Genomic DNA, 15271 nt, shown 5'->3' with positions numbered 1-15271 from the left:
CGGCAACATCAGTGCAACGGCTGCATCGCGACATGGAGGATCGGCGTCGCAAGCGAGGTGAGCCGATTGAATCGTACTACTACGACAAGCTCTCAAAGGCTCGTCGGTGCAACCTTAGTGACGAGGCGTGCATCGAGTACATCATAAGCGGACTAAACGACGAATGCGCTATCAGGGCAGTCAGCGTACGCACGTACGAATCCCCAGAAGAGCTACTTCACTGCTTAAAACGCCTTGAAGAGCGATTGGGCAACATGGCGTCCTCGGTTCCCCGGTGTTGAAGGGGGCATCAAGTTCGCCCTTGACTTCGAGGCGCCGCTTCGACAACGGAGCCGACCGAGCGACGGGGTCGAAGTCCGAGGCGCGCCTTGAGAGGGTGGATCTTCCTCCGCTCAGACCGAGGAAGAAGCCGCTCTTCAACGAAAGGGGAGAAACGCTCTGTTTTAACTGCGACGACTATGGTCACGTGTCCTTGAACTGCCTTTCGCCCCAGCGGAAGGCGCGGTGCGGCGTTTGCAAGCGCGTGGGTCATGACGCAAAGGACTGTCGAGAAAAGCGAGAAAGTGGGCCGCGGGTCGCCCAGAATGTGGTCGATGCAAACTTCCGCGCTGCCGACGCTGCCAATGAAAAGTACTTTATGCCTGCGAAACTAAATGCCCATGAAGTGCGGGCATATGTCGACCTGGGTAGCCAGTGCGTTACTCTGCGGCAGGAAGATGCGGACCGCCTAAAGATATCCTACTCAGAGCCGTCAGTGCCGTTTACCATCTGAGGGTAGGGATTCTGGACGCTTTACACCGTGCGGCGAGACAAGTGCTACCATCGAGATCGATCAAGCGACGGCGGACGTTCAGCTGTTTGTGGTGCCCAGCAGCTCGCAGTCTATACCCCTTCTCGTGGGACAGCCTTTCACGGAGCAACCTCACGTAACGGTTGTCAGACGTCGAAACACGGTGAGGATTTTCGAGGAGCGCGAGAACGTTCACGAGAACGACGACACATCGCGCTCTATTGAGATCCCTGATCTGCCGCGGCGTTCTGTCTGCCTTTGGGCAAAGGAATCGACGGTAGTTCCCTTGAAGTATGTGGGATTCGTCAAACCACGTAATGGGCAGCGCACCACACACGGATGTGTTCGTCTATGCACACTTTAGGGGCCAAGAAGGACGCGAACACTGCATACCACGCTGTGTCTTGAACGTCAATGAGAACAACGAAACTCGCCTGCCAATCATGAACGTGTCGGATCACAATCTCGACATCGAAGAGAACGAGCGGATAGCACGAGCGGTGGTCAGCTATCCAGACGACGAGCCCTCTCCGAGGAAAGAGCTGAGCATCAACACGGCTGAACGACGCCCTGTGCCAAGCGAGGAGATCGAAACGGGGCCCTCTGCCACTCTGGAGCAGCGAGAGGTACTCGAACGCCTCATTGATGAGTACAGCGACTGCTTCGCGCGCAACACTTCAGAGACTGGACACACGGAAGCTGAAGAAAAGCTGAAGAGTAGCAGCCCAGGAAGGCGAGTCAGTAGACCAAACATGCAAGATGATGGAGCTTTGAAAACCATTGGACAATGATTAACACGAGAGATTCTGGAAGGCCGTTCCAGTCCACAATTGTTGGTGGTAGGAATGATTTGTTAAAGGCGTTAGTCGAACCAGATTTGCGTTGAAAATAGTAGGAGCTTTGAAGCGAGGAGATGTCCATGTGGAATTAAGCAGGAAAGGAATTCTAACGAAGAGATGACTGATAACTTTTATTAAGCAGGCAAGGCGTGCTACCTAGCGGTGAGCTTCAACAGCAGAAAAATGAAGCTTGATAATGTGAATGCTTGAGCTAGTTGGCAATTTATGCTTGGATTGAACTACGCGGATGAACAGTCCCACTCACAGGCACACAACAAGGAAACAGGCTCGCAGCGCTGATTTACAACTCAGTCCTATATTTCTTCTTCCTTAAATCTTCAACTTCTTCGCCTTCGCCGTCAATGAGTACAATTTAATTTTTACACACCAGAGATCAAATAACCAATAACCATTAATAAATAACTAATAATTAAATAAATATAAGACAACTAACAAAATAATATTAAAAAAATAAAATTAAATTCAAAATTAAATTAACAAAATTTAAAATAATCTTTTTAAATAAAAATTAAGCCAACAATGACTTATCACTATTGGTGCTTTGATGATATCTCTCGATAATCCAACTCTTTCTTTGATAAAGCTAAGGAAGATATACTAACACATTGTTTTTTCCAACATGGATATTTTTTAAGCTTCGATGATCTCTAGTGTCAGCTGATTACCACTTCTGGCAATAACAGTGCAGTTACTCAGGTCCGCTGAACACCCGCAATCCCGTCAATGGATTCCTAGATTCCCTGATGTTACTCTGTTTATGATATAATGATGCTCTCGTAACCGGTCATTGAGACACCTCCCGGTCTGCCCGATATACTATTTTTTGAATGAGAGGGGAATTGCATAAACCACCCTTTCAGAGCATAGAACAAAACGGGAGTGGTGCTTTTTGGTAGAACCTAAGATTCCATCGGAAGATGAGTTGTCTTTTTTTACGTAAACAAGAAAGCTTGCATGGAGCAGAAAATACTACGTTAACGTTTACGCGGTTGCCTATCTTTTTAAGACCATGAGAAATATGGTGAATAGTTTTCATAAAAAAAATGTTAATTTAAATTTATTTTTATTTAATTTTTAATTTAATTTTAGGTTTTTTACTATTATTTCTTTAGTTTATTTTATTTATTTAATTACTAAATTATTAATGTCTATTGGCTATTTGGTCTCTGGTGTGTAAAAATTTAAATTGCTCTCATTAACGGCGAAGGCGAAGTTGAAGATTTAAGGAAGAAGAAATATAGGACTGAGTTGTAAGTCAGCGCAGCGAGCCTGTTTCCTTTTCTTGTGTGCCTGTGAGTGTGACTGTTCACCCGCGCTGTTCCATCCAAGCAGCAGAGAAAGTAATGCTTATTTTCATTGAAGAGACATTAGCTGTAAACACATGGTCAGAGGAACTTTAGCGGGCCTGTCGGCTTTGAGCGGCTTCAAGTTGAATGTTCAGTAATTTTGGTGAGGATTGCAGATTGCGGTAGCGTGTTGTAATTTTCGTTGAATAAAAGTTTTGTAGGCAAGCTCTCCAAGTTTTGGAGGAGCAGCACTCAGGCCACGCCATATTTAGCCAAGGGACCTTGCTGCGTCCGAAGAAATGGTGTGACTGTGGTTAACACATGCCAGATCACAAGTTAGAACTGCACGGACATTTTTGTACTCTGCGACTTTCTCCATATTCCTGTCATCTAACTTGAAGTGAAAGGAAGAAGGGTCTCTGTTTCGAGAAAAGCGGGTTCGTTGGAACTTGGATTTATTTAATATCAGCCAGTTGTTTCACCATTGTGATACTCGTACTAGACTGTTTTAAAGAGAGTTCGGTCATTGGGTGAAGCGATTATGTAATATGGCGCCTAGTCGTCAGCAAATATATGTGTTTGACACGAAACACTATTATGTAGCTGATTAATAAATATTAACAAAAGAAGAGGACCAAGAACTGTTCTCTGAGGAAACTGGAGGTGACATCAGGAAAACTACATTCATGTCCATTTAAGACTGTCGTGTATTTGCGAAAAAAGGAAACTGCATATCCACAATAAAACATGGGAATATTAATGAAGGCGAGAAAATTTTGAAATTAAACGGGGATGTGGAACTCAGTCAAATGCCGCTAACGAGTCTAAATTTTCTCCGTCAGTTTAATTGCGAGATAAAAAATGGAGATGGATGTCACGCGTAACTTCGAACAGCTGTGTCTCACATGAATAGCCTCGACGAAAACAATGTTGGTGTTGGTAAAAGGAATTATTGCAATCTAAATGATACATTATGCTAGAGTAGAGAATATGTTCGAGAAGTTATGGAAGGATGAAGCCGACCGCTAACTTTTAGCGGGCGGCAACACTTTTAGTCTTGTTTTTCATAGAAGTTGCTAAGAAGTCACCTAGTGTTTCGAAAAAATTAATTCCAACTCTCGGTGCTCTATACACCACCAATTAGAAACACGAATTCATCTCAAAACAGCTCGCACCATATGCTTTCATGATCGTCTCTGCGAGGCAGCTCCTCGTATTTAAGCGATCGTTTATCAACAGCGCTACTCCCCATCACCCTTTGTCCTTTCTTAACACAGCATAATTCGTTGGAAATATTTCTCAGTCAGCAATATTACCATGAATTTGGGTTTCAGTTATAAAAATCATGTGTTAATCAGGCTGAATGAGCACGTACCCCAATTCCTGTGCTCTCTTTGCAAATTTTTTTTTTTTTGCGTTTGTTGTAATTGCGTTTATGCATTTTTTTTCTTCATTTATGCCGAGAAACTGTTTGTACGACGCGTCTGGTTGGTTGCTTTAGAGTGTTCGTTGCAGAACCCCATAAATAAGCGACATCGTTTAGGAAAAGTGTATCATGCACAAGTCGCCCGCTGCTCCAGTCTGCTTTTCGTGCTGTGCCGACTGCAAAAATTGTCGTACCTTCGACGAAGTTTATTTTGCACAATCATCAAAATACGTTTACTCGGGTATTTTTTCTTACATTTTTTTATAATTCTGGAACACTATGTTTGTTTCATTGTACTTATATAACCTGACAATGACAGGTCTGACTTTGTCGGGCACTTTGGAACCAGGACGGTGGATCATTTCAACAGACATCACGGCTACACAGTTTTTTGTTATATTTTCTAATTCTTTCGGTTGCAAATCTGCGGTTGTCTCATTGTTTCTGCTATACCTACTAAAATCACGTTGTTTCACCTGCCTGTGTCTTCAAGATTACTCTGTTGTTGTTATTCAATGACTTTATCGAGCGAGACAAGCGCAGTTTTAATCTTATATAACTTGTAATTATTTTCTGTGACCGCTTTTATGACTACAACCTGTTAGCTAAGTCTTTTTTTATTGCCTGGAGTGTGCTATCCGGTACTTGTCTACTGTATTTTCTAAGGTAGACTGTTTACATTGCCTAGATATTCTGTTTCCATTCCCAAGTCTCATTTCTATTGCCTGGAATCTACTATCAACTAATAATCTACGATATGTAAAAAGAAAATTATTTGGAAGCCTGTATAACGCTAGGAAATATGCATTACAGCAAAGTCGAGGGTCTCCAAAACGTCGATTACTATTTGCAGAAACATTATAACGACACTGACACCCCGATTGGTTTAGAGTGTTTTATTTTTTTCCGAAAATTTATTATGTTTGTTGTTTGCGGGTTTGATGGCGCAAGAGCTCCGACGGCCATACTGCGCCAAACTAGGTAAGCTAAAAATACATTCTTAAAAGTACACTATGACTAGAATAGAAGCTGGCTATAGTTTGTGTAAAATATCTGTAGTTTTGAGAAAAGCTACAAGACGTTCAAATGATTTGAGAGGCTGTTCTCCTAGAACCAAGACAGGGTGAAACGGGATGCTGTTATTGAGAAAAACTCAGAAAGAATGTCTTGTATTGTTGTAGAAGGCCACGGCAAAGAAAGAGAACTTGTAGAACAGATAAAGTTTTTCCACAGTATTTGGATAATGGCGGTTCCTCACCTATCAGCAGGTATTGATGAGTAATGACCGAGTGGCCAATTCTCAAGTGGCACAGGAGAACTTGGTGGAAACGATTTTTATTATAGGAGGTTTCCCATGTGCCAAGTTCTGGTTTAATGGCATGAAGCTTATTATTATCGGCTAACTTCCATTCAGATTGCCATAACTGTGAAAGTGAAAATTTCACAGACATTTTAAGGTCTTGGTAAGGTATCCGGATATTCGATGGTAAAAGGTTCCGTGAGGAGGCGGCTAGTCTATCTGCAGCTTCGTTGCCTGCAATGCCCACATGGCTCGGGATCCACCAAAACATGATGTCATTCCCACCAGCGAGTCCCTGTTGAACTTTGGCCTGTACGAGTTGAGTCAACTTATTCGTAGTTGATATAACAGAACATACTGCACTAAGAACACTTTGAGAGTCTACAAAAAGAATGGCTTTCATCACTTTGCTCCTGATTATATAGTCAAGGGCTGTTAGAACACCATATAGTTCCGCAGTAAAAATGCTGGCAACATTGTTGAGGCGAGTGACATGAGTAAACGAATTTGAATAAACAGCGAAGCCGACATGAATTGAGGACTTGGCACCGTCAGTGTAAAACTGGCAGTAATGTCTGTATTTTTTCTTGCAGAGCTAGGAATTCCTCTTGTAGAATAAGTGGAGAGACGTTATGTTTAATAAATCTTGTAAAATACCAATCAGAAGCTATAGGTTTAATATCCCATGGGGCGGTATGACATGCACTTTCTAGAAAATGAACATCCTCCGTGGTAGGTTAAGGGAGTGGCGGAGGTTCTCAAAACGAAGACTCAAGGGTTGAATAACAGTTGGTTTATGGTTAAAAGTGGAACAAAACTTTGACTCTCGAATACTACTGTGGGTTAGATGGCTGGGTTCCGATAACACCTTGTAGGCATAAACTAGACTCAGATACTGCCGCCTTTTTTCAAGAGACATTTCATTGGAGTCAGCATACAAAATTAAGACAGGAGATGTCCTAAAAGCACCGGTTGCAAGACGCAACCCAAGGTGATGGACAGGGTGAAGCGTTTTCAGGAAGATGGCCGGGCAGACGCATACACGATAGCACCATAATCAAGGCGCGATCGCACAAGGGAAGAGTACAAACGAAGTAGACACCTCCTATCGGAACCCCAAGACTTGTGTGAAAGAACTTTCAAGATGTTCATTTCCTGTATACATTTTTGCTTCAGCCACTTGAGGTGACATAAAAAGTTCAGCTTGCGGTCAAAAACCACACCAAGGAACTTATGCTCTGGTTTAACTGCAATGTTATTTCTATTTAAAGTAAGATTTGGATATAACCAAAGGCCACGCTGCAGAGAGAAGGGCACACAGACTGTTTTCACTGAAGAAAACTTAAAACCATTTTCATTTGCCCATTTAGTCATTTTATTTATAGTCAGCTGCAGCTGCCTTTCACAGCTAGACATATTACACGATGCTACAGAAATTTGAATATCATCTACATAAAGGGAGTATGATACGGAGGGAGCTATAACACGGCATAGAGAATTAATTTTTACAGCAAAGAGGGTGACACTCAAGACTCCACTCTGAGGAACCCCATTCTCCTGAACAAACAAGTCGGAAAGTGTTGTACCTAGCCGTACACGAAAAGAGCGATCACATAAGAAGTTTTTGATGCAGTGAAGCAATCTGCCGCGTACTCCATATTTAAAAAGGTCACGCAGGATGCCATGTCGCCAAGTGGTATCGTAAGCCTTTTCAAAGTCGAAAAATACCGATACGCAATGCTGCCTGTTCACAAATGCCTCCCGTACAAAAGTCTCCAGCCGAATTAGGTGGTCGGTAGTGGAGCGTCCAGGTTGACAGCCACACTGATTTACGTCCAAAATAATATTTTGTTCAAGGAAGTAAACAAAACGCTTGTTGATCAACCTTTCATACGTTTTTCCCAGGCAACTTGTAAATGCTATCGGCCTGTAACTTGACGGGAGGAAAGGGTCTTTACCAGGCTTCAGTAACAGAATCACTTCTGCCTGTTTCCATTCGGTAAGGAAGTATGAATCTTTCAACAGGCCATTAAAATAAATGAGAAGAGCTGAGAGTGATTCATTCCATAAATGTCGAATCATCTCGTAATGTATACGATCAGGCCCTGGGGAAGAGTGCTTCCGAATATTCAAAGTCATTTGGAGCTCCACCATTGTGAACGGTTGAATGTAGGGTGCGGAGGCTCCTCCTGCCAAGCTGATTCTTGGTCTCTCTACATCAAATTTTAACTTCAAAAATGCCGAAGAGTAGTGCGAGGAGTTTGAAACGGCTGCAAAATGTGAACCTAACAGATTAGCCTGGTCGTGGAATGAGGATGCAGATGGAAAGAGGGGAACTGTAAAATAGTGGTATCTGCCTTCGACCTTGTGAAGTCGGTCCCACACTTCCTTTGGTGGGACATAGCTACTAATAGAGGACAAATATCCCCTCCAAGACTTCCGCTTGGCCTGCTTTCTTGTCCAACGAGCTTGAGACCTATTTCGCTGAAACTCTATAAAGTTCACAAATGTTGGATATGTGCGAAATGTGCCCCAAGCCTTATCCTGTTTCTTCTTGGTGATAAAACAATCATCATTCCACCATGGCTTACATTTTTTGGTTATTTTACAGGAAGTCTGAGGGATGGAACGAAAAGCGGCATTAAATATCTGTTCTGTAATGTATGTTGTGGCTCCATCATGTGTTAAGGACTGTAACATGCGAGGTTTTAGGTCCAAGTTTAGGCTAAAAAGACTGCAATCTGCGTTTTCCAGTTTCCAACGAGGGGTACGTTTCATAAGGCTTGGTACAGAAACCAAACTCTCCAGGACGACTGGAAAGTGGTCACTTCCGAAGGGATTATTTAAAACTTTCCACGTAAATAAAGAAAGCAATGAGGGAGATGAGAAAGAAAGGTCAATAGATGCAAATGAATAGTGAGCTGCACTAAAAAAGGCTGGCTCTCTCTTATTCATAAGGCACAGCCCAGATGTTAATAAAAACCGCTCAAGAACCCCACCACGTGAGTCTTGACGGGCGCTACCCCACAAAGTGTGGTGAGCATTAAAATCTCCTAAAAGTAAAAAAGAATGAGGAAGCTGTGCAATAAGTCTTTGGAGATCATGAAGATGCAGCGGAATGTTTGGTGGAATATAAATAGACACAACAGTGATAAGGCGGTCCAAAAGAAGGCGCACAGCCACAGCCTCAAGAATCGTAGTGAGAGGAACCTGAAAGAAGGCTACTCCATTTTGGACAACCACCGCCTCTCCACCAGATGAATTAGATGCGGGGCGATATTTTCTAAAAACTTGATGGCGACACAACACTGACTTATAATGATCGCTAAGATGAGTCTCTTGTAAGGAGAAAGCAATAGGATATAGCTCCTCCATAAAAAATTAACATCGTCAATATTGCGTAAAAGACCACGGCAGTTCCACTGCATAAAGTGAAAGTCGGTCATTCCTCTAAAAAGAAGTTAAAAAGTTGCTAAACTAAAGAGTAATACTAAGTAAGAATATGTAAAAAGTTGTAAATCTGCCGTATATGGCAACAAAAAATCAACGTCACTTTGGAGGGATTAGATGTTTCTTGTTTTTGTGCTTATCTTTAGAAGTCTACCACTCCATGTCGTCTTGCTCACACGCTTGAGTGGAGACTTCTGTGCCCTCATCCATTGCCTCTACTTCTTGAGGCGAGGCCTTTGCTGCTGGTTTGGGCAGGCTCGGAGGATGGGGCGCCATGCCCCGTCCACGACCAGCTCCAGCCAAATGAGCGGAGGAGGTGCTGGGCGGGGAATCGCCCAAGTGCACCCGTTCCTGCCCCTTAGGCGCTGCAGGAGCGGCACGAGAGCCATGCCGCTCCTTCGATGATGTTCCCTCCAGGAAATGTGGGCGAGAGTGTCCATCCACCCTTCTCCCCGGAAGGAGACTGCGGAGGAGAGACGGTTGCGGCAGCCACTGGCCCATCCTGGGTTTGGCAAACAGCCTGAGAGGACACAGGCTGTTGCCCTGTTGGAGTGCGAGGGTTCGCACCCTGGCTGGGAGGGTCCGTAGACCGCCCAGCCGAGAATGTATGCCCCGGGAGCTGAATCATCAGCTGGGACGTAGGGGACTGCCGTGGCTTCCCATAGTCCAGAAAGGACGTTTGGGTGGCCACTGCTACCATCAGTGGTGCAGGTCCCCGCTGCACCACCTGCGAATAGCTGCCCTTGCGCAAGAATGCGAAACGACGGCGTGCCTTTGGGTAGGAGAGATTTTCATTGACTTTAAGAGTAAGTAGTTCCTTTTCTTCCTTCCACGTTCTGCAGGATCGAAAGTATGGAGGGTGGGGATCGCCGCAGTTTGTACAGTGTGGGTCGTTGGTGCAGGACTCTGTGGGGTGGTCATATATGGCACATTTTGCACACCTGGCCTTTCCACGGCAATGCTGAGAACCATGGCCGAACCTCTGGCATTTGAAGCGCCTTCGACGATTATGCATATAGGGCCTAACACTGCAGTGGAGATAGCCAGCCCTAGAGCCTCGGGAAGTGTGGTAGGTTCAAAGGTTAAAACTATGTGTTTGGTTTTCCGCTCTTGACCATCCCGACAAAGAGAGATGCGCCTCACAGCTGCTACCCCTTGCTCAGAGAGCCCTTCAAGTATTTCAGTGTCAGAGGCCTCAATCAGGTTATTTTTAGAGATAACGCCCTGAATAGTATTAAGTGTACGATGGGGTGAAACGGTCACTTGGTGATCAGACACAGAGTTCAAAGCAAGAAGTGTAGTACTCTGCTGTCTGGATTGGATTTCCACGAGTAGGTCTCCCGAGGGCATCTTTTTAGCTTTGAAATTCTTTGCAACCGCACTTTCGAGCACTTTCGAAACAAGAAAGGGGGACATTTTGGAAAGGAGTGTATCATCTTCTCAGTGAATAACCAAAAATTTGGGGAATGTAGGAATAGATGAGGTCGTGTTTTTTTTAAGGACTTCGGTGCGGACCCTTTCCGGGCCCGATAACAGGTTGGTTTAGTTCTATAACCCATAAAGATGGGACAAAGATTCAGTGCCCGGGTGCACCGCGCACCACGGAGCCCAACAAGGGGGTAGGTAATGTGCCATAGCAAGATGGGCTTGGCAGACACAATTACTCTACCAGTGCTGCCCGGTCACTATACCCTAGTGTGGTTGCAGGGACAGAACCTGTTTCCACTCAAGGTTAGCCCTTGCCGCCTAAGAAGGTGAAAAAAGAAGGAAGAGAGGGTAGAAGAAAAGAGAAAGAGGTAGAAGGAAAAGTGAAAGAAGGAAGAAGAGGGTAGAAGAGGCGACTGACTGAATCATCCTGGTCGGGCCAAGCCAGGACACCCCTCTACGAGAAGCAGGGGTCGAAGCGGTGTATTGCCTTGCCCGGGGAGCCCCGAAGGGTCCAAGCAAACCCCGGGTTCAGCTCAACCGCCAGGGTCCCCTTTTCCTCGGACACGGGTTAAGCCACGCACAGTCAGACGTTGGTGGGCGAACCCACATGGCTCGGAGTTCGTAGTGACGCCACTCACCAAGCACCTACTCTAAAGTAGGTTCCCCCCGCGTGCGGGTATGGTGGCCCACGCGGCTGGGGTCCGTGGGGACGCTACTCACCAAGCACCTAGCACCTAAGGTGCAGGCCCCCCCTGCGGGGCTCGGGGTCCGTGGAGACGCCACTCTCCAAACACCTGATTTCGCAGGTGCCCCCTGCGGGGAGATTGGCACTGGCAGTATATGGAAAGACGCCAAATGAGCGAGAACATGGGAGATATGGGCTGGTCGTCGTTTAAGAGCAGGGAGACAAATTTGAACAAGGGCTGACCAAAATGTATTATACGCGGTGGGCACGGAAGGTATTCAAGTATTTATGCATGAGACGTTTAAGAACAATATGGACAAACCGAAACCGAAAGCTTACATTTCAATACCTTCACACTAGTAATGGAGCTGAGGAGACTGCTTCAGTAAAGAAGGGAGTGAAAGAGGCAGAAAAAAAATATGGGATGGAAGAATGTAGGAAGAATCAGCTGTAACAAGATACAGGCCACAAAAACGGGACACAAGAAAGGAAAATATGTTTGAAAATTTATTTGGAAGTTCTTTGCTGTTCGAGGCGAAGACGGGAGTTTTTAGAACGAGGACGTATAGAGCCTGCCAGAATGAGAGTGAGACACTAGAACACTTAGTTTTGAAGGGTACACGGCTGCGCCTTGCTGTCCTTGAAGGGGTAACGGAGTTGGCCGGTACTCTGGGCTTTGATGACGATGTTGGAAGGATGGAAGAGAAAAGGTTCACAATTACAAAGAGACGATTAGAGGATTGGCGGAAATTATCAAGGAAAAATTCAATGATGCACAACTAACTAGCACAGCTGGGGACAGGCAAAACGGAAGAAAATTGGGAGTCCCTTCCCCGTGGTTCCGGCCCAAAATCTCAACCCTGTCTTTCAGTGGGTCTGGTGCTGCGGTAATGCCGGCGAGGTTTGACGAGAGGAAAATTGGCGACTCCCCCCCATGGGGAAGAGGCAGGGGGACGTTTTTCGTTGTTTTTTTGCCGCTCTCCCGAAGGTCATCCTGGTGATATCCCACACTGCCTGGGTATAGTTAGGGTAGGAATATGTTTTTAGAAGGGCGGAAAGAATCATATGTTGGACTTTTTAGACTCAGGCTAGGAAGCGCAAACTACCGCCCGTAAGAAAGGGTATAGCCATTAACCTCCATCTTACCATGCGGATTTGATAAGGCCAGAATCAGAAAAATCATAAACATGGACAGTCGCGGTACGGTGACTCAGTCATTGAGAGCAAGGATTTCCAGATGAGGTCTGCGTTTCCACGGCTGCCGTGGACGGTGGCGTACACCTCCTCACTGCTTGCGCATGTAAACCCCTTACCTAAAAGGCATGGTATTCGCTCGCTACATGAAAGCTCAGATTATGCTCATATCTTCATATAAAATTTCTTTTTCGTTTTATTGTAATCAAAAGCGAGAAAAAGCAGGGTGGGTTCCACCAGAGCTGCCAAACTTGAGGAAACATTCTTATGTATCGCCGACATGATCAGTGCTACCATATTTCCCCAACTTTACTGTAAATTATTCAAATGATCGACCATCTTCCAACAAACAGCAGAACCCTTAGGAACACTTTTCAAAAAACAGCCTCGAGCACGTCTGTATACTGAGACAAAAAAATCAGGCGCCTCCGAGCCAACAAGGGCTAAAGATGAAAAGATTTTTAGGAGTCCAGCACTTCAGTTTGTGATTGACATGATGAACGGTTTCCCAAAATGGGAAACATCAGAATGGGCCACAAAGGTCAAAGGGGGCCTAATTTTTAATTTTTTTCACTTGAATAACGTTGTTGCAAGATTGTAGGCCTGCCTGTAGCAAAGAAGGTGTAAAACATGGCAAGGGCAGAACCAACACCTTGTGCTTAAACACGTCGAAGTCGCTTGCGCGGAAAGCCCAGGAAAAGCCACCCGCTTAAGCAGCGATGGGCGGTTTCCGCTTCGCCAGCTTAAATATACGGGGTTTTCATTCAAGGAAAAAGGAGAATCAGCTACACCGTCTACTCGAAGGAAGGGAGATTGACGTTCTAGCAGTACAAGAGACAAAGATAGAGAATGAGGAAGAGGTTGACCGCGCTTTACCACTTTTTTTGAGAAAATACGAGGTATGTGTCAGCCATGCTGTCGGTCTTTCGGGAGGTTGTTTCTTGTTTATAAAAAAGTCAGTCCAGTTAAGGGGACTAGCTCTGACGGTTGACTTGCAGGGCCGCTTTGTAATGTGTGATTTCCGGATGCAGGAATGCAGGTGGCGGGTGTATTTTGTGTATGCACCAAACGACCTGAATTCTCGAGTTCAGTTTTTCAATCACTTGCGCTCATACAGGGTGTGTGATAGACTAGTTGTTCTTGGAGACTTCAATTGTGTTTGCGATTTAAATGACCGAACGCCGACCAGGCCCCATCTTGGTAGAAGTGAACAATTATTGCTCGAAGTAGTCGAAGAGGGAGGCTTGCTAGACGTAGCCAACTTTCGAACAGGAACCAGACTCATACAGTTCACGCACTTTCAACGGGCGTCGCATGCAAGACTAGAAAGGTTGTATTGTTCTATTGAACTAATAAAACTTTTAAAGGGTTATACTGTAGAACCTGTTTTATTCACAGATCGCTGGATGGTTCCGATAACGATTGGACAAAAACGGAGGAAGCATAAGCACATCGATTGGAAACTTTGGAAGCTAGATTCTCAGCTGCTTAAAGGCGAGTTTTTCGTGTCCGAAACGCGAAAATTACCTAGACAGGGAAGTCAAAACGGGGAACACATTTTTGCGAGGTGGAAAACCTTTAAGCAGGACGCAAAACAGTTGGCAATTGAAAGAGCAAGCACGCTTAATTATTACAAGCACGAAAAAAGTGAAAGCCGTTTACAACTCCGTGTAACGCCGAATTGGAGCGCAGCTCTTGAGGAGGAGGAGGGAAGGGTACTGAGGGGAGGGTAGACCCCTCCTCCTCCTCCTCCTTCCCTCGGTCTTTAATATGCTCCGGGGGGGTCACCTGACATCGGGGGGAGGGGGTCACGTGACCTCGGGGTGGGGGGGGTCGCATGACTTGGGGGGGGGGGGGGCGGGGCGAGGGGGGGTCACGTGACCTCGGGGAGGGGTCACGTGACCTCGGGGAGGGGTCACGTGATCTCGGGGGGTCACGTGATTCGGGGGTCACGTGACCTTGGGAGGGGTCACGTGACCTTGGGGTGACCACGTGAGCTTGGGAGGGGTCACGTGACCTTGGGGTGACCTTGGTTACGCCGACGGCGACGACGACGCCTCTCAAGCCGAAAACGGGCGCCTAAGAGCTGCGCTCTAAAAAAGGAAGAAGAAGAGAAGGTGCGGAAAGTCACGCAGTGCCTGACCGTGTCACACACGACACAACACCGTCTCACACACTTGTGCGTAGCGCGTGTGTTTTTCCTATGTCCTTGTCTTTTTGTGCGATGTCCTGTTCAGTATGTCATCATACCTGCTCGCCCAGCTTACTTCACTTCTGCAGTTTATTTCTTGTGTATCTAGAGTTCTCTTTAGTTTTTGTCTGCTCCGTTGTGGGTACTGAACTGGAATGCGGAATAGGAAAAACACAGGGCTGTTTTTCCTATTCCGCAAGGAGGAGGAGGAGGAGGGTAGACCCCTCCTCCTCCTCCTTCCCTCGGTCCCCGGTTACGCCGACGCCGACGCCGCTCAGGCTGGAAACGGGCCCCTAAGAGCTGCGCTCTAAAAGAAAAGCAACTCCAGCGTGACTTGCATCTTTTATACGAGCTTCAATGCAAAAATCCTGGCTACGGAACCAAGGACATAGAGTACATAAAAGCTCAGTTTGACAGTCTTTATAAGGAGCGGTACGCGGGCGCGGTCGTGCGTTCGAGGGCAGAAAAGTTTCTCTTGGAAGAACAACCCACAAACAAGGCGTTGGAAGACGAAAAAAGACACGGACAGAGTAAGGAAATACTAGAGATAGAGCAGAGAAACAGAATCGTCACTGATAAGGAGGAGATCGAACGCGTCTTTCTTGATCACTAGCGAGCACTGCTGATCTGTCCCGTATTCGCAGACGATACCGAGGGTCTT

The 15271-nt window shown here is 45.8% G+C and overlaps 1 protein-coding gene across 1 annotated transcript in view; it reads left to right on the top strand.

Moving 5' to 3' along the window:
* Window positions 1–1107: 1107 nt before the first annotated feature.
* The window catches only part of LOC8032757 (choline O-acetyltransferase-like), a 28775-nt gene continuing 14611 nt past the window's right edge, over window positions 1108–15271 (top strand). Inside the window, exon 1 of the mRNA XM_040220290.1 lies at window positions 1108–1507. Coding sequence (XP_040076224.1) covers window positions 1108–1507 — 400 coding nt within the window. The remainder of the gene's footprint in view (window positions 1508–15271) is intronic.

Source organism: Ixodes scapularis, unplaced genomic scaffold (genome assembly GCF_016920785.2).
Source record: "Ixodes scapularis isolate PalLabHiFi unplaced genomic scaffold, ASM1692078v2 PGA_scaffold4__175_contigs__length_147842914, whole genome shotgun sequence".
NCBI lineage: Eukaryota > Metazoa > Arthropoda > Arachnida > Ixodida > Ixodidae > Ixodes > Ixodes scapularis.
Note: the sequence above shows the minus strand (reverse complement) of the source record. Positions and strands in the feature narration are given on the sequence as shown.